Here is a 21930-nt window from a genome sequence, read left to right as displayed (position 1 = left end):
GATAGAGGCGTATTAGGTTAGGGTCCCGGCTAGAGTTGAGAGAATACTTAACTATTCGTACTCGCTATACTCGTAACGAATACTGTGTAATACTCACGTATTCAATCCGAATAGCGAGTGCAATGCGAGTGTTAGACAGTACTCGTTATGACTATAGAGAGTACGAATAGTTAGGTACTCGCTCAAAAATAGGTACGCCTTGCCAGCTGTCAGGGCTTACACGAATTGGCCAATTTGTAAACTAATGCGGGCGTCACACGAGACGACCTATCGTGCGATATCTCGTCCGGGTCACGGTTTTCGTGACGCACATCCGGCATCGTTCACGACGCAGTCTTGTGTGACACTCAAGAGCGACTCTTAACGTTCGCAAATAAATCGTGTATCGTGTACCAGTCGCTCATTTTTATAAAATCGTTTAATCTTATTTGCGCAGATTGTTCATCGTACCCGGGGCAGCACACATCGCTCCGTGACACCCCGGGAACGATGAACACAGCTTACCTGCGTCCCGCCAGCAATGCTGAAGGAAGGAGGTGGGCGGGATGTTTACATCCCGCCCCTCCGCTTCTATTGGGGGGCCGCTGTGTGACGTCGCAGTGACACCGAACAAACCACCCCCTTCAGGAAGTGGATGTTCGCCACCCACAGCGACGTCGCTCAGCAGGTAAGTACGTGTGACGGCGGTTTAAGGACTTTGTGTGACACGGGCAGCAATTTGCCCGTGACGCACAAACGACGGGGGTGGGTACGATCGCTCGTGCGATCACACGATATGCGGGCGTCACACGATACGATCTAAGTATCTAATTTTTTCCAATAACTGTAATGTAGTTGCTGGGTGGGGCTGAGGGCTGGGCTTTGTCCACATCATACAGACATGTCCTTATGGACCTTGAGCACCGGGCACAGTCATGAGGGACCAAAAGCTTCACCAACTGTTCCCACAAAGCAGGAAGCTACAATTGTCCACAATGTTGTGTGCTGAACAATTAAGATTTCACTTCCATGGGACTTAGGCCATGTGCACACGCTGCGGAATTACTGCTGATTTTACCACGGATTTGCTGCAGAAAAGGTGTCTAACATTTCTGCAGACATTCCCTAGGAAATCCTATGGGTATAAAAAAAATGCTGTGTGCACACTTCGCTTTTTTATACCTGCGGATTTACCTGTTGATTTTCCACTTTGGAATTAATGTGCATGTCACTTCTTTTCCGCAGGTACCTGCGTTTTTTGCCATGGATAATGTTAAAAATCAGGGACCAACCTGCAGAAAAACCGCGGCAAATCCACACCAAACCGCGGCAAAACCACATGGAGATTTTGTTGCGGTTTTGTTGCGGTTTTTTTACCGCAGGTGTGGGATTCTTTAAGAGAGACCGGATTTTCCTTGAGATAAGAAGGGAATTTTACTTACCGTAAATTCCTTTTCTTCTAGCTCCAATTGGGAGACCCAGACAATTGGGTGTATAGCTTCTGCCTCCGGAGGCCACACAAAGTATTACACTTAAAAGTGTAAAGCCCCTCCCCTTCTGCCTATACACCCCCCGTGCATCACGGGCTCCTCAGTTTTGGTGCAAAAGCAAGAAGGAGGAAAAGTTATAAATTGGTTTAAAGTAAATTCAATCCGAAGGAATTTCGGAGAACTGAAACCATTCAACATGAACAACATGTGTACACAAAAGAACAACAGCCCGAAGGGAACAGGGGCGGGTGCTGGGTCTCCCAATTGGAGCTAGAAGAAAAGGAATTTACGGTAAGTAAACAAAATTCCCTTCTTTGTCGCTCCATTGGGAGACCCAGACAATTGGGACGTCCAAAAGCAGTCCCTGGGTGGGTAAAGTAAAACCTCGTAATAGAGCCGTAAAACGGCCCCTTCCTACAGGTGGGCAACCGCCGCCTGAAGGACTCGCCTACCTAGGCTGGCATCTGCCGAAGCATAGGTATGCACCTGATAGTGTTTCGTGAAAGTGTGCAGGCTCGACCAGGTAGCTGCCTGACACACCTGCTGAGCCGTAGCCTGGTGCCGCAAAGCCCAGGACACACCCACGGCTCTGGTAGAATGGGCCTTCAGCCCTGAGGGAACCGGAAGCCCAGAAGATCGGTAAGCTTCGAGAATTGGTTCCTTGATCCACCGAGCCAGGGTTGATTTGGAAGCCTGTGACCCTTTACGCTGGCCAGCGACAAGGACAAAGAGTGCATCCGAGCGGCGCAGGGGCGCCGTACGAGAAATGTAGAGTCTGAGTGCTCTCACCAGATCTAACAAGTGCAAATCCCTTTCACATTGGTGAACTGGATGAGGACAAAAAGAGGGTAAGGAGATATCCTGATTGAGATGAAAGGGGGATACCACCTTAGGGAGAAATTCCGGAACCGGACGCAGAACCACCTTGTCCTGGTGAAACACCAGGAAAGGGGCTTTGCATGACAGCGCTGCTAGCTCAGACACTCTCCGAAGTGATGTGACTGCTACTAGGAAGACCACTTTCTGCGAAAGGCGTGAGAGAGAAATATCCTTCATTGGCTCGAAAGGTGGTTTCTGAAGAGCCATCAGCACCCTGTTCAGATCCCAGGGTTCTAACGGCCGCTTGTAAGGAGGGACTATGTGACAAACCCCCTGCAGGAACGTGCGTACCTGTGGAAGTCTGGCTAGGCGCTTCTGAAAAAACACAGAGCGCTGAGACTTGTCCCTTAAGGGAGCCGAGCGACAAACCTTTTTCCAATCCGGATTGAAGGAAGGAAAGAAAAGTGGGCAAGGCAAATGGCCAGGGAGAAAAACCCTGATCAGAGCACCAAGATAAGAATATCCTCCACGTCCTGTGGTAGATCTTGGCGGACGTTGGTTTCCTAGCCTGTCTCATAGTGGCAATGACCTCTTGAGATAACCCTGAAGACGCTAGGATCCAGGACTCAATGGCCACACAGTCAGGTTGAGGGCCGCAGAATTCAGATGGAAAAACGGCCCTTGAGACAGCAAGTCTGGTCGGTCTGGTAGTGCCCACGGTTGGCCCACCGTGAGATGCCACAGATCCGGGTACCACGACCTCCTCGGCCAGTCTGGAGCGACGAGGATGGCGCGGCGGCAGTCGGACCTGATCTTGCGTAACACTCTGGGCAACAGTGCCAGAGGAGGAAACACATAAGGGAGTTGAAACTGCGACCAATCCTGAACTAAGGCGTCTGCCGCCAGAGCTCTGTGATCTTGAGACCGTGCCATGAATGTCGGGACCTTGTTGTTGTGCCGGGACGCCATTAGGTCGACGTCCGGCTTCCCCCAGCGGCAACAGATCTCCTGAAACACGTCCGGGTGAAGGGACCATTCCCCTGCGTCCATGCCCTGGCGACTGAGAAAGTCTGCTTCCCAGTTTTCTACGCCCGGAATGTGAACTGCGGATATGGTGGAGGCTGTGGCTTCCACCCATAGCAGAATCAGCCGGACTTCCTGGAAGGCTTGCCGACTGCGTGTTCCGCCTTGGTGGTTGATGTATGCCACCGCTGTGGAGTTGTCCGACTGAATTCGGATCTGCTTGCCTTCCAGCCACGGCTGGAACGCCTTTAGGGCAAGATACACTGCCCTTATCTCCAGAACATTGATCTGAAGGGAGGACTCTGGCTGAGTCCAAGTACCCTGAGCCCTGTGGTGGAGAAAGACCGCTCCCCACCCTGACAGGCTCGCGTCCGTCGTGACCACAGCCCAGGATGGGGGCAGGAAGGATTTCCCCTTCGACAGAGAAGTGGGAAGAAGCCACCACTGAAGGGAAGCCTTGGCTGCCCGAGAAAGGGAGACGTTCCTGTCGAGGGACGTCGACTTCCTGTCCCATTTGCGGAGAATGTCCCATTGAAGTGGACGCAGATGAAACTGCGCAAAAGGAACTGCCTCCATTGCTGCTACATCTTCCCTAGGAAGTGCATGAGGCGCCTCAGGGGGTGTGACTGACCTTGAAGGAGAGATTGCACCCCTGTCTGTAGTGAACGCTGTTTGTCCAGCGGAAGCTTCACTATCGCTGAGAGAGTATGAAACTCCATGCCAAGATATGTCAGTGATTGGGCCGGTGTCAGATTTGACTTTGGAAAATTGATGATCCACCCGAAACTCTGGAGAGTCTCCAGAGCAATGTTCAGGCTGTGTTGGCATGCCACTTGAGAGGGTGCCTTGACAAGCAGGTCGTCTAAGTAAGGGATCACCGAGTGTCCCTGAGAGTGCAGAACTGCTACTACTGTTGCCATGACCTTGGTGAAGACCCGTGGGGCTGTCGCCAGGCCGAAAGGCAGTGCCACGAACTGAAGGTGTTCGTCCCCTATGGCGAAACGCAGGAAGCGCTGATGCTCTGGTGCAATCGGTACGTGGAGATAAGCATCTTTGATGTCGATTGATGCTAGGAAATCTCCTTGGGACATTGAGGCGATGACGGAGCGGAGCGATTCCATCCGGAACCGCCTGGTTTTTACGTGTTTGTTGAGCAGTTTTAGGTCCAGAACAGGACGGAAGGATCCGTCCTTTTTCGGCACCACGAACAAGTTGGAGTAAAAACCGTGACCCTGTTGCTGAAAAGCAACAGGGATCACCACTCCTTCTGCCTTCAGAGTGCACACCGCCTGAAGAAGAGCATCGGCTCGCTCGGGGGGCGGAGATGTTCTGAAGAATCGAGTCGGAGGACGCGAGCTGAACTCTATCCTGTAACCGTGAGACAGAATGTCTCTCACCCAACGGTCTTTTACCTGTGGCAGCCAGGCGTCGCAAAAGCGGGAAAGCCTGCCACCGACCGAGGATGCGGTGTGAGGCGGCCGAAAGTCATGAGGAGGCCGCTTTGGGAGCGGTTCCTCCGGCAGTCTTTTTAGGACGTGACTTAGACCGCCATGAATCGGAGTTCCTCTGATCCTTCTGAGGCCTTTTGGACGAGGAGAATTGAGACCTGCCCGCGGACCGAAACCTCGATTGTACCTTCCGTTGTTGAGGTCTGTTTGGTTTGGACTGGGGTAAGGATGAGTCCTTTCCCTTGGATTGTTTAATGATTTCATCCAATCGCTCACCAAACAGGCGGTCGCCAGAAAATGGCAAACCGGTTAAGAACTTTTTGGAAGCAGAGTCTGCCTTCCATTCACGTAGCCACATGGCCCTGCGGACTGCCACCGAATTGGCGGATGCTACCGCCGTACGGCTCGCAGAGTCCAGGACAGCATTAATGGCGTAGGACGCAAACGCCGACGCCTGAGAGGTTAAGGACACCACTTGCGGAGCAGACGTACGTGTGACTGCATTAATCTGCGCATGACAAGCTGAGATAGCTTGGAGTGCCCATACGGCTGCGAATGCTGGAGCAAAAGACGCGCCGATAGCTTCATAGATGGATTTCAACCAGAGCTCCATCTGTCTGTCAGTGGCATCTTTGAGTGAAGCCCCATCTTCCACTGCAACTATGGATCTAGCCGCCAGTCTGGAGACTGGAGGATCCACCTTGGGACACTGAGCCCAGCCCTTGACAACGTCAGGGGGGGAAGGGATAACGTGTATCCTTAAGGCGCTTGGAAAAACGCTTATCTGGACAAGCTCGGTGTTTCTGGACTGCCTCTCTGAAGTCAGAGTGATCCAGAAACGTACTCATTGTACGCTTGGGAAACCTGAAACGGAATTTCTCCTGCTGAGAAGCTGACTCCTCAATTGGAGGAGCTGGGGGAGAAATATCCAACACCTGATTGATGGTCGCTATAAGGTCATTCACTATGGCGTCACCTTCAGGTGTATCTAGGTTGAGAGCGGCCTCAGGATCAGAATCCTGATCTGTTACCTCCGCTTCATCCTCCAGAGAGTCCTCGTGCTGAGACCCTGAACTTGTGATGAAGTCGAGGGAATTTCCCAGCGAGCCCGCTTAAGCGGCCTGGGACTGCGGTCCGTGTCAGAGACCTCACCCTGGGACCTATGGGTCACCCCAGGAGCACTTTGCTGCTCCAACTGAGGGGGGCCTGGGGTCAATGATTCAACAGTGCCCGGGGCCTGAGTCACCGGTCTGGACTGTAAGGCTTCTAGTATCTTAGCAGACCATTTATCCATACTCTCAGACAGTTTGTCAGCAAATACTGCAAACTCCGTCCCTGTCACCTGGACAGTGGTAGCAGGTGGTTCCACCTGGGCCACCAGTAGCAGAGGCTCCGGCTGAGTAAGTGCCACAGGGGCCGAGCATTGCACACAATGAGGGTCGGTGGAACCTGCCGGTAGTATAGCCGCACATGAGGTACAGGTTGCAAAGTAAGCCTGTGCTTTGGCACCCTTGCTTTTTGCGGACGACATGCTGTTGTCTCCTCTGAGTACAATCCAGGAGGGTATATAGCCAAAAATCAACAGTGCGACCGTACAGTGTAAATGTATAGCATATAAGCATATATATATATATGTACACTTCGGCACTCAGTGGGGCCAGCACCTCAGGTGCTGCTTACCGACCGCTCAAAGCGGTTGTGTGATCACCAGATTCCCTGCCTGGGCCTCCCAGAGCCATGTTGTCTCTCCTCTCCAGCGTCAGAAGTGCTGACAGGAATGGCTGCCGACGTTCTGTGGGGAGGAGGGGGCCGTGGGCGTGCCCTAGAAAGTGCGGGAATCTGGTGCCCCACTGTGCTGAGTGAGGGGGGAGGAGGATACAAAGTATGCTCCAGCCCTCAGCGCTGACGTCCTGTGCAGCGTCCCGCCCTTCCCCTGACTGGCAGGCCTGGGGGCGGGAATATGCGATACTAGGCCGCAAAAGCCGGGGACTAAAGTTATAAGCGCGGCCGGCAAATAAGCGCGGTCGGCGCGGTAGTCCCCGGCGCACTAACACACTCAGCAGTGCTGCAGTGTGTATGGCACAAGCGCTCCATGCGCGGTCCCCCAAGGGGACAGAGTACCTCACAGTAGCAGGGCCTTGTCCCTGACGATACCCGGCTCTTGTCCAGCAGATTACCCAGGGGCTGCGGAGGGAGCACGGTCCCCGTGCCTGGAGACCGATTAGGATCCCACTTCACCCAGAGCCCTTAAGGGATGGGGAAGGAAAACAGCATGTGGCTCCTGCCTATGTACCCGCAATGGGTACCTCAACCTTAAACACCGCCGACCAGAGTGGGGTGAGAAGGGAGCATGCTGGGGGCCCTGTTATGGGCCCTCTTTTCTTCCATCCGACATAGTCAGCAGCTGCTGCTGACTAAGATGTGGAGCTATGCGTGGATGTCAGCCTCCTTCGCACAAAGCATAAAAACTGAGGAGCCCGTGATGCACGGGGGGTGTATAGGCAGAAGGGGAGGGGCTTTACACTTAGTGTAATACTTTGTGTGGCCTCCGGAGGCAGAAGCTATACACCCAATTGTCTGGGTCTCCCAATGGAGCGACAAAGAAAGTCACTTTCTAGTGCGCCATTGGCCTTAGAAGCCTAGGGCGACCTCTGATAACAGCCCAGAGCATTATCTTTCTCCACCAAACTACAATGCAGTCAGAGGGTAACATTCTCCATCACCAAACCCAGAAGCAGATAGATAAGTGTTAGCCGTCACTGCACAGAACACGTCTACTCCAGAGTCAGTGGCTTTACACCGCTCCATCCAACGCTTGGTGATGTACGGCTCGGCATTGTGCTTGGTGATGTATGCCTCGGCATTGTGCTTGGTGATGTACGGCTCCGCATTGTGCTTGGTGATGTACGGCTCCGCATTGTGCTTGGTGATGTACGGCTCCGCATTGTGCTTGGTGATGTACGGCTCCGCATTGTGCTTGGTGATGTACGGCTCCGCATTGTGCTTGGTGATGTACGGCTCCGCATTGTGCTTGGTGATGTACGGCTCCGCATTGTGCTTGGTGATGTACGGCTCCGCATTGTGCTTGGCGATGTACGGCTCCGCATTGTGCTTGGCGATGTACGGCTCCGCATTGTGCTTGGCGATGTACGGCTCCGCATTGTGCTTGGCGATGTACGGCTCCGCATTGTGCTTGGCGATGTACGGCTCTGCATTGTGCTTGGCGATGTACGGCTCTGCATTGTGCTTGGCGATGTACGGCTCTGCATTGTGCTTGGCGATGTACGGCTCGGCATTGTGCTTGGTGATGTACGGCTCTGCATTGTGCTTGGTGATGTACGGCTCTGCATTGTGCTTGGTGATGTACGGCTCGGCATTGTGCTTGGTGATGTACGGCTCGGCATTGTGCTTGGTGATGTACGGCTCTGCATTGTGCTTGGTGGTGTACGGCTCTGCATTGTGCTTGGTGATGTACGGCTCTGCATTGTGCTTGGTGATGTACGGCTCTGCATTGTGCTTGGTGATGTACGGCTCTGCATTGTGCTTGGTGGTGTATGGCTCTGCATTGTGCTTGGTGGTGTACGGCTCTGCATTGTGCTTGGTGGTGTACGGCTCGGCATTGTGCTTGGTGGTGTACGGCTCTGCATTGTGCTTGGTGATGTACGGCTCGGCATTGTGCTTGGTGATGTACGGCTCGGCATTGTGCTTGGTGGTGTACGGCTCTGCATTGTGCTTGGTGATGTACGGCTCGGCATTGTGCTTGGTGGTGTACGGCTCTGCATTGTGCTTGGTGGTGTACGGCTCTGCATTTTGCTTGGTGATGTACAGCTGTTAGAGCTGGAGTTTATTTATACACCAGGGAACAATGGGACTGAATGAGAAACAGGAATCATTGTCATTACAACACATTGAGTCCATTACTTTTCTCCAGACAGAGCGTTTCAAATATTCCCATAGTCCCAATGTTGAATCTTTTCCTCCCTCCTTATGTAAGATAAAACCACATTGTCAGAATGAAGACAGACGCCTCGCACTGCTCCTCTCTTTATCAAGATTTCATAGTTTTATTTCATTGTCCGATGACATTAATAACAAAACAAACGAAAAAAAATACACGAGAAAAAAAAAAAAAAAGAAAAGAAAAGTAAAGTATACAGAAAGATACCAGTCAGTCTGGGCGAGGTATTTCATCTGGTTTTAATTTATAATCCAGTGACACTGACACACATACATACAGCTACCACTGCCGGACCCTCCCTGTGCAGTGCGAGAAGGGGGAAGGGGACGCGGCTTATTTGACCTGTGTTTTTTTTTGTTTTTCTTCTTGTAAAATACAGTACTAATGAGTGGATTGCTAACTGCATGCATCCACGGCTGACACTATAGTGATTCCCATACTGTAACTCCAACAGTACAGCCGTCAAAAAAAGAAAAAAAAAATAGATTTATTTATAAATCAAAAGTCATATTCCTCTTAACCTATCCTGAGAGGCCTAGTGGTGCGGCCAGATCGTTAATGCTACAGGCGGTCACGTCCCTACGGCTCCTCAGTTATATAAATATGGAAGAATTTCATTTTTTTGTACAGTTCACTACATTTCAGGCTACCCGTTAGCGTCCTACGGAAAGAGAAGAGGGCGAAAGGGCGGGCAAAGTGGTGGAGTAGGCGCGCCGGTGGTGGCACGCGGTGGAATGAGACATGGAGCGTCAAGTCGGAATGTTCTGAAAAGTATCAGTCGTCTTCTGTCCCGCTGCCGGAGCGGTCCTGCAAAGAGAACACAAACTGTAAGTGATGGCTGACATTTTTCGCCCTGAGCTGATGCTTTTATTGATACAATTTGTGTACATACGCTTTGGTCACCTCTTATTGTACTTTATTGCAATGTCACAGCGGCCAAAATCCCCCCCCATAACTCTGGCAGCCCCCCCCCCCCCCCCACGATCACATCATGGGAGCAAGGAGTGACGGGCGCATCTTCCCCCCGGGTCGTGTTGAATATCACTGTCAGAGACAGATAGCTGGATTTCATAGGTTAACAGCTGCGGGAGAACTGCCAATTAACCCCTTCACGACCGGCCAATTTTGCGCTTTCAGGGGTTTTTTTTGCCATTCTTTCCAAAAGACATAACTTTCTTATTTTTCAGCCAATCTTGCCATACGAGGGCTTGTTTTTTGCGGGACGAGTTGTACTTTTAAATGAAACCATAAGTTTTACCATATATTGTACTGGAAAACGGCAAAAATTACCAATTACTTTATATGTTCCTCCTATTTCTCCATAGACTTTAACCACTTCACCCTTGGGCGATTATCCGTTTTTCGGCGTGGGGGGGGGGGGGGGTGTTTGCTCCCCTTCTGCTGAGAGCTGTAACTTTTATTCGTCTGTCAATCTTGCCATATGAGGGCTTGTTTTTTTGCAGGACGAGCTGTACTTTTTAAATGAAACCATAAGTTTTACCATATACTGTACTGGTAAACTGTAAAAAAAATTCCAAATGCGGAAAAATTGCAAAAAAAAGTGCGATCGCACTATTGTTTTTGATTTGGTTTATTCACTGTGTTCACTATATGGTAAAACTGATGTGTCTGTGTGATGCCTCAGGTCGGTGCGAGTTTGTAGATAGACACCAAACATGTATACTTGTACTTTTATCTAAGGGGTTACAAAAAAATAAATTATTATAGCGCCATAAATCCGAAAAAAGTGGTGTGCGTTTTACGCCATATTCCGTGACCCGTAGCGTTCTCATTTTTCAGGATCTATGGCTCAGTGACTGCTTACTTTTTGCATCTCCAGCTGAGGTTTTTAACGGTACCACTTTTGTGCAGATGCTGCATTTTGATCGCCAGTTGTTGCATTAAGCTCAAAATTTGTGGCGACCAAGAAACGTAATTTTGGCGTTTGGAATTTTTTTGCCGATGCGTCGTTTACCGATCAGATTAATTGATTGTATATTTTGATAGATCGGGCATTTCTGAATGCAGAGATACCAAATGTGTGTATATATCTTTTTTTTAACCCTTTAATTTTAAAATGGGGCAAAAGGGGGGTGATTTGAACTTTTAGGTTTTTTTTTTAATTTTTTACTTTTTTTTTTATGTTACTAGGTCCCCTAGGGGACTATATGGATCAGCAATCTGATCGCTCTGACATATCTGCTGATCACAGCTACACAGCTGTGAATAGCAGATATGCTCCTAACCTATCTCACCCAGCTCTAGGCTGTGTGAGGCAGGAAGTGAGTCATGTCAGCTACATGACAATAACCGGAAGTCACGTGATCACGACACGTGACTTCCGGTATCGGATGGTGAGTAAATGTTTACCGCTGATGCGATTATAATGGCGCTGTCACATATTGAGTGTGCCATTTAAGGGGTTAAAAAGGCACGGGAGGATAACGATTCCGCTTGTGCCTGGCAGGCACACATCTCAGCTGTATAAATCAGCTGAGATGTGCGCCGATCGCTTCATGCGGCAGACCGCGGGCAGTAACACTATGACCGCTAGGAAGGAAGATTACTGCCCGCGGTCGTTAAGGGGTTAAATCAGCCATCATATGCCAGGAAAAATGCAGGCATAGGATGTGAGCCCACATCAAAGGCAGGGAGACTACTTTTGATGTACATTTAGGTCAAAACTCATGAAGCAGTTAAATATAAAATTACAATCAAAATTCTGCAAGTTTTTCAACTATACCCCCAAACTAAAGCCTCTAAATCACGCTCATTCTTGAATCTCCAGAATCAGGATTCGACTTTTCCAAATGTTTGGAGAGGTTTCTCATGCATTTTGCAATATTAGTCGCTGTCAAATCTTTGTATCAAGATCCATGCGGTCATGTATAAAAAAAACAAACAAAAAAAAAAAAAAAAAAGTAGAAACGCACAAAGCCGGCACTGATTACTCTCACCTCTTCTTGGTCCTCCTCACTATCGTCATCACTGATTACAGGCTTGGCCCTGCATCCTCGGCTGGTGCGCCTGCGCCCCTTCATTCGCTCCTGCATCCTCTCCTTACGACCTAGCTTAATTTTCACCTTGACCGAGCGTGCTGAAAGGTAAAAAACAGCATGTTAAAAGAGGTCGTCAATGTTCCCACTTTCAGGAGCGCACTACTCCTCTACTTGTCAGGGAAAGGACACCCTCCTGAAGACTCACAATTTGGGCAGATGGCAGTATGGATGCACCTCTGACTAACTGTGCAAGCTTTGATGCTTTGACCGCTTTTCCTCTGCAACATGGCTGAAGCACAGGTGCACCGAAACTGGCCAGATCCATCCATCCGGCTCACTTCCGAGTAGGACATAAAAGCTCTTTGCTATCAAGATTGCAAGTGCTGTATTCCTTGCCTAACAGACCAACCACCTCTGAGGTGGCCAGTAACCCAGCAACGGGCGGAACACTACAGAATTAACAATTCCTAATTTTTTGGTACAGATAAGATATTTAATAAACGGTAAATTGCAAAGGTAAGTTACTTGTTTTACCAAGTTTGCAATTTTAGTAGTGATGAGTGAGTACAGAGCACCAGAGCATGGTAGTGTCCGCTCATCACTAGTTACGAGTACCAAACACCTAAGCATGGTAGTGCCCGCTCATCACTAGTCACAAGTACCGAGCACCCGAGCATGGTAGTGCGCGCTCATCACTAGTTATGAATATGGAGCACCTGAGCATGGTAGTGCCCGCTCATCACTAGTTACAAGTACCGAGCACCCGAGCATGGTAGTGCTCACTCATCACTAGTTACGCATACCGAGCATGGTAGTGCCTGCTCATCACTAAATTTTACCCCTTTAAGTAAAGCAGTGACTAGTACAGACCAGCTATGGAACAAATGAACCAAGTGTGTCAGGGTATTGGACGTTTTTCTTCCCCTTCCTAAAAAGGTATATAATATCCACAGCGATAATCTACATGGTGCCCCTATCCCGACCCCATTATCTATTAAAAGGGCTACGATAGCAGCCACAGCAGAATCAGGGAAGGAAGATAGCACCAGTACTATAAATATAAAATTTCTACCACTAGAGGGCAACACCAGAATATACTGAGAGGAGGCACTCACACTCCGATTCTGATCCTTCCTCTTCCACTTCCTCGTCTTCTTCGCTCTCGTCTCCTTCACTCTCCTCCTCCTTCTCAATCTTCTGCCTAACACTGGTAAAGACGGACTGTAACACGATGGAGTCTTCATATATCTGCAGAACAGAATGGATCAGCATCAAACAAAATGAGGACACCTTTTAACACAACACTCAGTAGGCTACAGCCACTGACCAGAGCCCAGCTGACCTGTAAGTGTGAAAGCAGTAGGAAAAACCTGAAATAAAAAAATATATTCTGGCCTAACAGACATCTATGAAGGGGTGGATGCGTCTATTAATGAAGGCTCCAAAATAGATTTTACAGTGATTACTCAAAATCCTCTTTTCTCTATTGCTTCATTGGGGGACACAGGAAAACCATTATGAGGACTCTCCGGGACACGAACAAGGAAATCAAGCACCTAAGAAGGCTGTTCTGGAAAGAAAAAGGTGCCGAGACGCACTCTGCCAGGTATAATATAGTTCAGAGAACTTTCAGAAAACAAGGTAAAGAAGAAAAAGTAGATTTTGGGTACTCACCGTAAAATCTCTTTCTTGGAGCCTTCATTGGAGGACACAGAGACCATGGGTTGTATGCTGCTGCCACTAGGAGGCGACACTAAGCAAAACAAGGAAAAACTCCTCCTATGCAGTATACACCCACCAACTGGCAATCGTTCCTCAGTTAGTGAGAAAGCAATAGGAGACAACAGTAAAGAACGAACAATCTTACAGAAGTGAACATCCAACTCAACATTCAACAGTAACATTGAACAGTAACATAAGTCCAACACAAGGGCGGGTGCTGTGTCCCCCAATGAAGGCTCCAAGAAAGAGGTTTACGGTGAGTACCCAAAATCTACTTTTCTTTATCGCTTCATTGGGGGACACAGAGACCATGGGATGTCCTAAAGCAGTCCCACGGGTGGGTCTAATGTTACTCTCAGGGCTGACCTCGGTCCACTGCAGCCTGCAGAACTAGTCTACCGAGGCTCGCATCGGAGGATGCAAAAGTGTGGACCCTGTAGAACTTTGTGAAAGTGTGGAGCGAAGACCAGGTGGCCGCTTTGCAAAGCTGCGACGCTGGAGCGTGGTGACGGGCCACCCATGAGGCTCCCACCACCCTGGTGGAATGGGCCGTAATCCTGAGTGGGCGCGTTCTCCCTCTTACCCGGTAGGCTTCCAGTACGGCAGAGAGAATCCATCGCGCAATGGAGGACTTGGAGGCAGGTAGGCCTCTGCGCAGGCCGGACGAAAGCACAAAGAGGGAATCCGACCCTCTGAATTGAGACGTCCTGGAAATGTACAGGCGGAGAGCTCTGACCAAGTCCAGCTTGTGGAGAAGAAACTCACGAGGGTGCGAAGGGTTCGGACAAAAAGAGGGAAGAACAATGTCCTCGTTAAGATGGAAAGAGGAGACCACCTTGGGCAGAAAGGACGGTACCGGACGGAGGACTACCTTATCCTGGTTGAAGACAAGATATGGAGAGCGGTAGGAAAGCGCCGCTAGTTCAGATACCCGCCTGATTGACGTGATGGCAACTAAGAAGGCGACCTTCCAAGAGAGGAACGTTAGAGACACCTCTTGCATAGGTTCGAAGGGGGAATGCTGGAGAACAGACAGAACCAGGTTGAGGTCCCAGGGCTCCACTGGAGGCTGAACGGGGGGCACCGAATGAGCAGCCCCCTGAATGAATGTGCGAACCTCTGAGCGAGAGGCAATCCTCTTTTGAAAGAGAATGGAAAGAGCAGACACTTGCCCCTTGAGAGAGCTGAGTGCTAACCCAGCATCCAGACCAGACTGCAGGAAGGACAACAGAACTGGCAAGGAGAAGGTCATGGCTGTGACCTGGTTAGCTTCGCACCAGCAGAAATAGGCCTTCCACGTACGGTGGTAGATGCGGGAAGAGGAAGGCTTCCGTGCTTTGATCATTGTCTGGACGACCCTTTCTGAGAATCCCGAGGAAGTTAGTACTGCGGCTTCAACAGCCATGCCGTTAAATTGAGCGACTGTGAATTCTGGTGAAGAAAAGGTCCCTGAGTGAGAAGGTCCGGGACGTCTGGAAGTCTCCACGGAATGTCGGCGAGAAGGTGCACGAGCTCTGCGTACCACAGGGGACGGGGCCAATCTGGGGCCACGAGAATCACCGGAACTCCTTCCGCTTTGATCTTCTTGACTAGCTTGGGGAGAAGCGGAAGCGGAGGAAAGAGGTATGGCAGAGAGAACTGCGACCAGGGGATCGCTAGGGCGTCCGTTGCGAGCGCCAGTGGGTCTCTTGCTCTGGAGACGAACTGGGGCACCTTGTGATTCCACCTGGAGGCCAGGAGATCCACGTCGGGGGTCCCCCCCCCACCTGGAACAGATCTGCTGGAAGATTCTGGGATTGAGGGACCACTCTCCCGCGTCGAGTCCTTCTCGGCTGAGGAAGTCGGCGGCCCAATTGTCCACGCCCTGGATGTGGACCGCCGAGATGTTCTGTTCGGCCCAGTCGAGAATTTGAGATACCTCCCTCATCGCCGCTCGGCTGCGTGTTCTGCCCTGATGGTTTATGTAGGCCACAGTGGTTGCATTGTCGGACTGTACCCGAACTGGGTGTCCGCGAAGCAGGGACTTCCAATGAAAGAGAGCTAGGCGAACTGACCTGAGTTCCAAGATGTTGATGGGAAGCTTGGTTTCCGGCTCGGTCCAGCGACCCTGAACTGTGAGGTCCTGGAGCGTGGCTCCCCAGCCTAGCAGGCTGGCGTCTGTCGTGATGACCTTCCATCGAAGGGGAAGAAATTATCTCCCTTGGAGGGTGAGGAGAGAGTGTTTCCACCATTCCGATGACTCTCTGACTCGAGGAGGGAGCACAATTGGCCGATCCAGGGAGTGAAGAGACTTGTCCCATGTTGCTAGAAGGAGACCCTGAAGAGGGTGAGTATGGAATTGACTGTAGGGCACCGCTTCCATTGACGCCACCATCTTCCCGAGAATGCTCATGCAGTACCGAAGAGAGAAACGGGGTGCGCGTTGGAGCTTCCAAATCCCCCTGAGGATAGCTGAGAGCTTGTCCTTGGGCAGAAGAACCCTCGCCTGCGTGGTATCGAAGATCATGCCGAGGAATGAGATGCATTGAGCCGGGATCAGAGATGACTTTGGTCTGTTGATCAACCAGCCGAGACGGGTTAGAGTATCCAGAGTGATGTTGAGACTGTCGCGGCACTCCGACGCCGAGGGAGCCTTGATCAAAACGTCGTCCAGGTACGGGATGGCTAGAATTCCCCGGGTCCGAAGAATAGCCACGACAGTTGCCATCACCTTGGTGAAGACTCTGGGAGCTGTCGAGAGCCCGAATGGGAGAGCTGTGAATTGAAAGTGTTGCTCCTGAACCACGAAGCGTAAGAATCTCTGAGGAGCTGGAAAGATCGGGATGTGGAGATAGGCGTCCTGGATGTCCACCGAACAAAAGGAACTCCCTGGGTTCCATGGATGCTATCACTGAGCGCAGAGACTCCATGCGGAATCGCCGGAGACGGACCCGCTTGTTGAGGCGCTTGAGGTCCAGAATGGGACGGACTGTGCCATTCTTCTTCGGGACAACGAAGAGGGTTGAATAAAAACCCCGGAATCTGTCTTGAGGGGGGACGGGGGTGATGACGCCAGAGTCTCGCATGGACTGGATGGCTGCGAAGAAGCCCTTGGTGAGCGTGGGATCCTTGGGGGGTTTGGACTTGACGAAGCGCAAGCATGGGAGAGAAGAAAACTATCTTGTAGCCGTGAGAGACGACGTCTCGGACCCAGGCGTCATCACGGAAAGCCACGCGCTTCTGAACATGCGGAGACGACCGCCGACCCTGGATGAGGATCCGGGGACGGGAGCCCAGTCATGCGGAGGAGAATCTGTTGGATCTGGAGCTGGAGGGCTTGGACTGCTGGCCACGGGAACGCCGGGAACGCCAGGAACGCCAGTGGGGTGTTGCCTTAAAGGAGGGCTTCCGTCTCTCCTGACGTGCTGGGGACCGCTCCCGACGTGTGTTGGTGTTGGTAGAAAATTGGCGAAAGGGAAAAGCCTGCCGTTTTGGAGGGGCACGGGGGATCTTCCGTTGGGGAAGGAAGGTACTCTTGCCCCCCCGTAGCCTCAGAGATGATCTTGTCCAGCTTTTCTCCGAAGAGTCTGGCACCAAAAAAGGGAAGACTGGAGAGAGACTTTTTGGATGCGGAGTCCGCGTTCCACGCTTTAAGCCACAAGGCTCTGAGGATTGCAGTAATGTTGCCGGCTGCCAGGGCTGCGGATGCAGCAGAGTCGAGGGACGCAGCAACTAGATACTTTTCGGCATGTGCGATCTGATCTGCGAGATCTGCCAGCTCGGGTCTGGGAGCTTTAGCCACGCCGAAGGAGCTTTGCCCAGGCGGAGACAGCCTTGGAGACCCAGGTGGATGCAAAGGCTGGAGTGATGGCGGAGCCGGAGGCTTCAAAGGCCGACCTGGCTAAGGATTCTATGGTCCTGTCCGAGGGATCCTTGAGGGAGGCGCCATCAGACAGCGGCAAGGTGGTGCTGGACGAAAGTCGGGAGATCGGAGGATCCACTGAAGGGGCCACTGACCACTTCTGAAGAAGTTCCGGTGGAAAGGGATAAAGGACCTGTGCCCGCTTGCGCCTCTGGAAACGCTTGTCGGGATGTTCCCACTGTCTAGAAAAAACGTCCTCAAACTCCCTGTGGTTGCCAAAGCTTCTTGGCAGTTTCTTGGCCCTTTTGAAAGGGACCGATTGACTGGTAAGGAGCCGGATCTACATCCTTCACCTCTAGGGTCTGATTGACAGCAATGACCAGACTGTCCACCATACTGGTCAGCTTGGAGATATGTTCAGAGTCCAGATCGGAGTCAGAAACAGAGTCCTGGTCCGAATCTGGGGCTGCCGCAGATGAGGTAGGAAATAGAGAGCGTATTACTCTGGAGGCCATAGAGGGGCTAGGGGAGCTGGAGGTAGACCCCGAGAGGGACAGCTTCCTAGACCTCCTGTGTGTTCTGCCCTGCCGGGCTGGAGGCGCTGCGGGCTCAGACTCGCTCTGGGTCACCGGGGGGACTCCAGAGGTGGAGGCGGGCAGACGCTCTATTGCCGAGGCTAAGGTTTGAGACATCTTAGTTAGGTTGTCCACGGACTGAGAGAGAGCTGAGGCCCCCCAGGCATGGGGGCCGAGTCTTCGTTACGGGCGGTGGGGGGCTCCGTAGTAGTCATGCTAGGGGTGCTACAGGCTAGGCAGATGGGGGAGGACTGCCCTGAGGGAAACTTTTTTAGACAAGAGGTGCAGGCGAAGTGAAGTACTATGGCCTGTGGCTGAGAGCGGGTCGCTCTTGTGCTGGACATGGGACAGCAGGGAGAGAGAAAGGAGAGAGAAGGAACAGAGCAGAGGATGCCAGGAGGATGGGGACTGGGGAAGGAGCTGCCTCCCAGTGGCAGAGCTTACCCAGACTCTGGCGTCCTGTGTGTGCTGGTGCTGCTGTCTGAAGCTGGCGCTGTGTCCTGAAGCTGCAGGCTGAGGGAGCAGAGGTGGGGGCTCCGGAGAGCTGCAGGATACTATGTGGGAAGCTGCACCGGAACGCTGCCGCTGCCCAGAGGGATCTCAGGCTGTAATGGCGCTGCTGAGGGAGTCCGGGCTGGGGGAGGAGCAGGGAAGAAGCGCGAAAAAACGGAGCGCTGCCGGGAGCAGGGATTGGCTAAGTGAAAGGAGAGCCGTGAGTGGACAGAAAGCGCGCGGAGGCCTGCAGGGAATGGCTGCTAGAGCGGGCGGGCCTGCTGGGAAGGAAGGACCCGCGCGATAGGTCGGCCGGGAGGGGGCGTGGCCGGACAAGAGCTAGGCCTGGAGAGAAGCCGGGGGCTAAATTTTGGAATGAGGCCGCAGGGGGAGCCAGAGAACGGCGCCGAGGACGAAAGCAGGGGCAGAGCCTGTCTAAAGGGGGGCTGACCAGGGGTAAGCTGTGCTATGGATCTTAATTCCTTCTTTTCCCCCCCTTTTTTTTTTTTTTAAACTGAGCCCCCCATGACCCGGGACAAGGGATGGGTACCTGTCCCGATGGCTGAAAGTCCTCCTGCTCCTGTGCTTGATCCTGGCCACCTGGGAAATACGGAGGGAGACTGGTATCTTCTGATAATTTTTCGTCTCCCCTCCCTGATCAGGCCGGCTGTGGAGGGCGAACGTGCAGGGGGAGGGGGGCAAGGACCATCCGCCTGTCCCTCTGTGCGGATGCCCCCAAAACAGTCTTGAGCGTGTTAGGGGGGTAGGGTCCTGCCAGACAGACACGGAGGACAACGGAAATGGCGGACGGACCCCACTTCTGTGCGACCGGTCTCTAGGGGGGAGAGCAGGGTGAGCTATTACACCCTGTCGTCCGACGAGCTGTATCTGAAACAAAAAAGGGGAAAAAAATTAAAAATACAAACCTAAGGGGCTGGGAGCAGCCCCAAGTGTGTCCACCTCCTATGGACACTAAGCTTAAACTAAGGAACGATTGCCAGTTGGTGGGTGTATACTGCATAGGAGGAGTTTTTCCTTGTTTTGCTTAGTGTCGCCTCCTAGTGGCAGCAGCATACAACCCATGGTCTCTCTGTCCCCCAATGAAGCGATAAAGAAAGGATGGATTCAAAAGGGGGAAGCTGTAAGACAGTAGACTCCAGACAAGATCACAGAGGTCAATTGTAGGCCAATATAGATTAACTAAATGTGTCCACCTCACGGGAAAACCTGATCTGTGAAACGGATGCTAGAGATCGAACCTTGAGAGAGCAAAGGAACAAGCTGGACTCAAGGCTCGACATCATAGAGGTCTGGAGGGAAGGAGAGAAGGACATGAGCAAAGATGGGTACAAATGGAGGAGGACTAACCTGCTTTGATAATGATCAATGAGCAGATTGGAGAAACAGTAGTTTGTGAGGAGGAAGGGGGGGGGGGGGGGGTGGAAGGTACAGGGAAAAATATAAGGAAGTTTCTACAAGTTGTCTGCAAGAAGGTAGACCAGATCCATGGAGCAGTAGACTACCTTTGTAGACCCGAATCCTTTGATCTTTGTGGAACCAGAGAAGGACAGAAGGAAGGGGAGAATGGATAGTGCAGGAGACCAACAGAACGACGGAGACAATTGCTTGCTGAGTGCTGCAGAACCTGGACATGAACTGAGGGATCCTATCGAGCACTCTGGAAGCCATCAGATCAACGTCAAGGGTGCTGTGCTGTAACGAATATGGAAGAGAACAGTCTGAAGAGGCAATCACATCTCCTGTTGAAAGCCATTTGCCGGTAAATAAGTCGGCAGTCCAGATCTTGCTTTGGGACTATGAATTGCTGTAAACAGGAACATCTTGTTCAGATCATGATCAGAAGCCTGAGCTGTGACCAAACCGGATAGGGTTAGTGAATGAGGAGTGTCACGGCGATGTCTATTAGATGCGGAGGGCTGCTTCACTGAAGTGCCTACAAGCAGAGGGTAGGCAATGAGGTCCAGATAATGAAAGGAGAGAAGCCTTACTAATTCCACCAGTGATCCTGAATAGTGGAAACTGGATAAAGATCTCCAACTGAGGCGACAGGAGGTGGACAGCACAACCTGCCAACAATTAGGAACGAGTCCTGCAAGGAATTAAAAAAAACACCAACCCCAGGCCAAGATTAAGTGACTAGTGAGGGATGTGTTATACCAAGGGAATCGCTAAGGAGAAATTAAATTGCTCAAAAACCAAAAAAAGATTAGAAAATTTAACTACAGAGAGGGCTATAAACCGACTCTGAATAAGAGATGACCTGTTGAGATTGATCCTGAAGGAGCAGCATTCTTTAGGGACTTGAAAACTTTTGCCGTGTACTGAAGAGTAAGAGTCTTGAAACCTGTGTAAGGAAACAGAGGTTCTCCTGTGGCATAGGATGGCTATGATACTAACCTGACCCTCGAGAGGATGCTGGGAAGGTGTTTAAGCCAAAGTGTAACGTCATCACAGGAAAGTGAAACTTCTGAATTCCTGGTAGTCCAGAAAACAAATAGATGAGCAAAGGTATATTCAAGTCCACATAACAGAAGCAGCCGCAGGTTCCCTGGAGGTTATCCGTGATAGCGGGGAATCCATTTTGGAATGCGTAGATTGACACTGCAGTCTGTAAGCCTGAGAACCAAACTGTTATAGGCGGTACCATCCCACCGTTTAACCAAGAGGTAAAAAATAAAAGAAAAAAACCCTATTAGGATTTCTTATAGAAACAAGGGTTTCTTCTAGCATATGGGAGGAAAGTGGCAAAGAGCCATCACTGATGAGGGACCAAGTCTGTGTCAGTCTCAGACAGGCGATTGTTTTGAAAAAGAAGGGAATTTTGTTACTTACCGTAAATTCCTTTTCTTCTAGCTCCTATTGGGAGACCCAGACGATCGGGTGTATAGCACTGCCTCCGGAGGCCACACAAAGCATTACACTAAAAAGTGTAAGGCCCCTCCCCTTCTGGCTATACACCCCCAGTGGGATCACTGGCTCACCAGTTTTAGTGCAAAAGCAAGAAGGAGGAAAGCCAAGAACTGGTTTAAACAAATTCACTCCGAAGTAACATCGGAGAACTGAAAACCATTCAACATGAACAACATGTGTACCCGAAAAACAACCAAAAATCCCGAAGGACAACAGGGCGGGTGCTGGGTCTCCCAATAGGAGCTAGAAGAAAAGGAATTTACGGTAAGTAACAAAATTCCCTTCTTCTTCGGCGCTCCATTGGGAGACCCAGACGATTGGGACGTCCAAAAGCTGTCCCTGGGTGGGTAAAGAAATACCTCATGTTAGAGCTGCAAAGACAGCCCTCCCCTACGGGGAGGCAACTGCCGCCTGCAGGACTCTTCTACCTAGGCTGGCGTCCGCCGAAGCATAGGTATGCACCTGATAATGTTTGGTGAAAGTGTGCAGACTCGACCAGGTAGCTGCCTGGCACACCTGTTGAGCCGTAGCCTGGTGTCGTAATGCCCAGGACGCACCCACGGCTCTGGTAGAATGGGCCTTCAGCCCTGATGGAACCGGAAGCCCAGCAGAACGGTAGGCTTCAAGAATCGGTTCTTTGATCCATCGAGCCA

The 21930-nt window shown here is 51.3% G+C and overlaps 1 protein-coding gene across 3 annotated transcripts in view; it reads right to left on the bottom strand.

Moving 5' to 3' along the window:
• Positions 1–8843: 8843 nt before the first annotated feature.
• SMARCA4 (SWI/SNF related BAF chromatin remodeling complex subunit ATPase 4) overlaps positions 8844–21930 on the bottom strand; it is a 96770-nt gene continuing 83683 nt past the window's right edge. For all 3 annotated transcript variants that reach the window (XM_075346532.1, XM_075346530.1, XM_075346531.1), the window contains exons 32-34: positions 12832–12964; positions 11675–11814; positions 8844–9524 (exon numbers count right to left, since the gene is read on the bottom strand). In XM_075346532.1, coding sequence (XP_075202647.1) covers positions 9492–9524; positions 11675–11814; positions 12832–12964 — 306 coding nt within the window. In that variant the 3' untranslated portion in view covers positions 8844–9491. The remainder of the gene's footprint in view (positions 9525–11674; positions 11815–12831; positions 12965–21930) is intronic.

Source organism: Anomaloglossus baeobatrachus, chromosome 4, assembly GCF_048569485.1.
Source record: "Anomaloglossus baeobatrachus isolate aAnoBae1 chromosome 4, aAnoBae1.hap1, whole genome shotgun sequence".
Classification (NCBI taxonomy): Eukaryota; Metazoa; Chordata; class Amphibia; order Anura; family Aromobatidae; genus Anomaloglossus; species Anomaloglossus baeobatrachus.
Note: the sequence above shows the minus strand (reverse complement) of the source record. Positions and strands in the feature narration are given on the sequence as shown.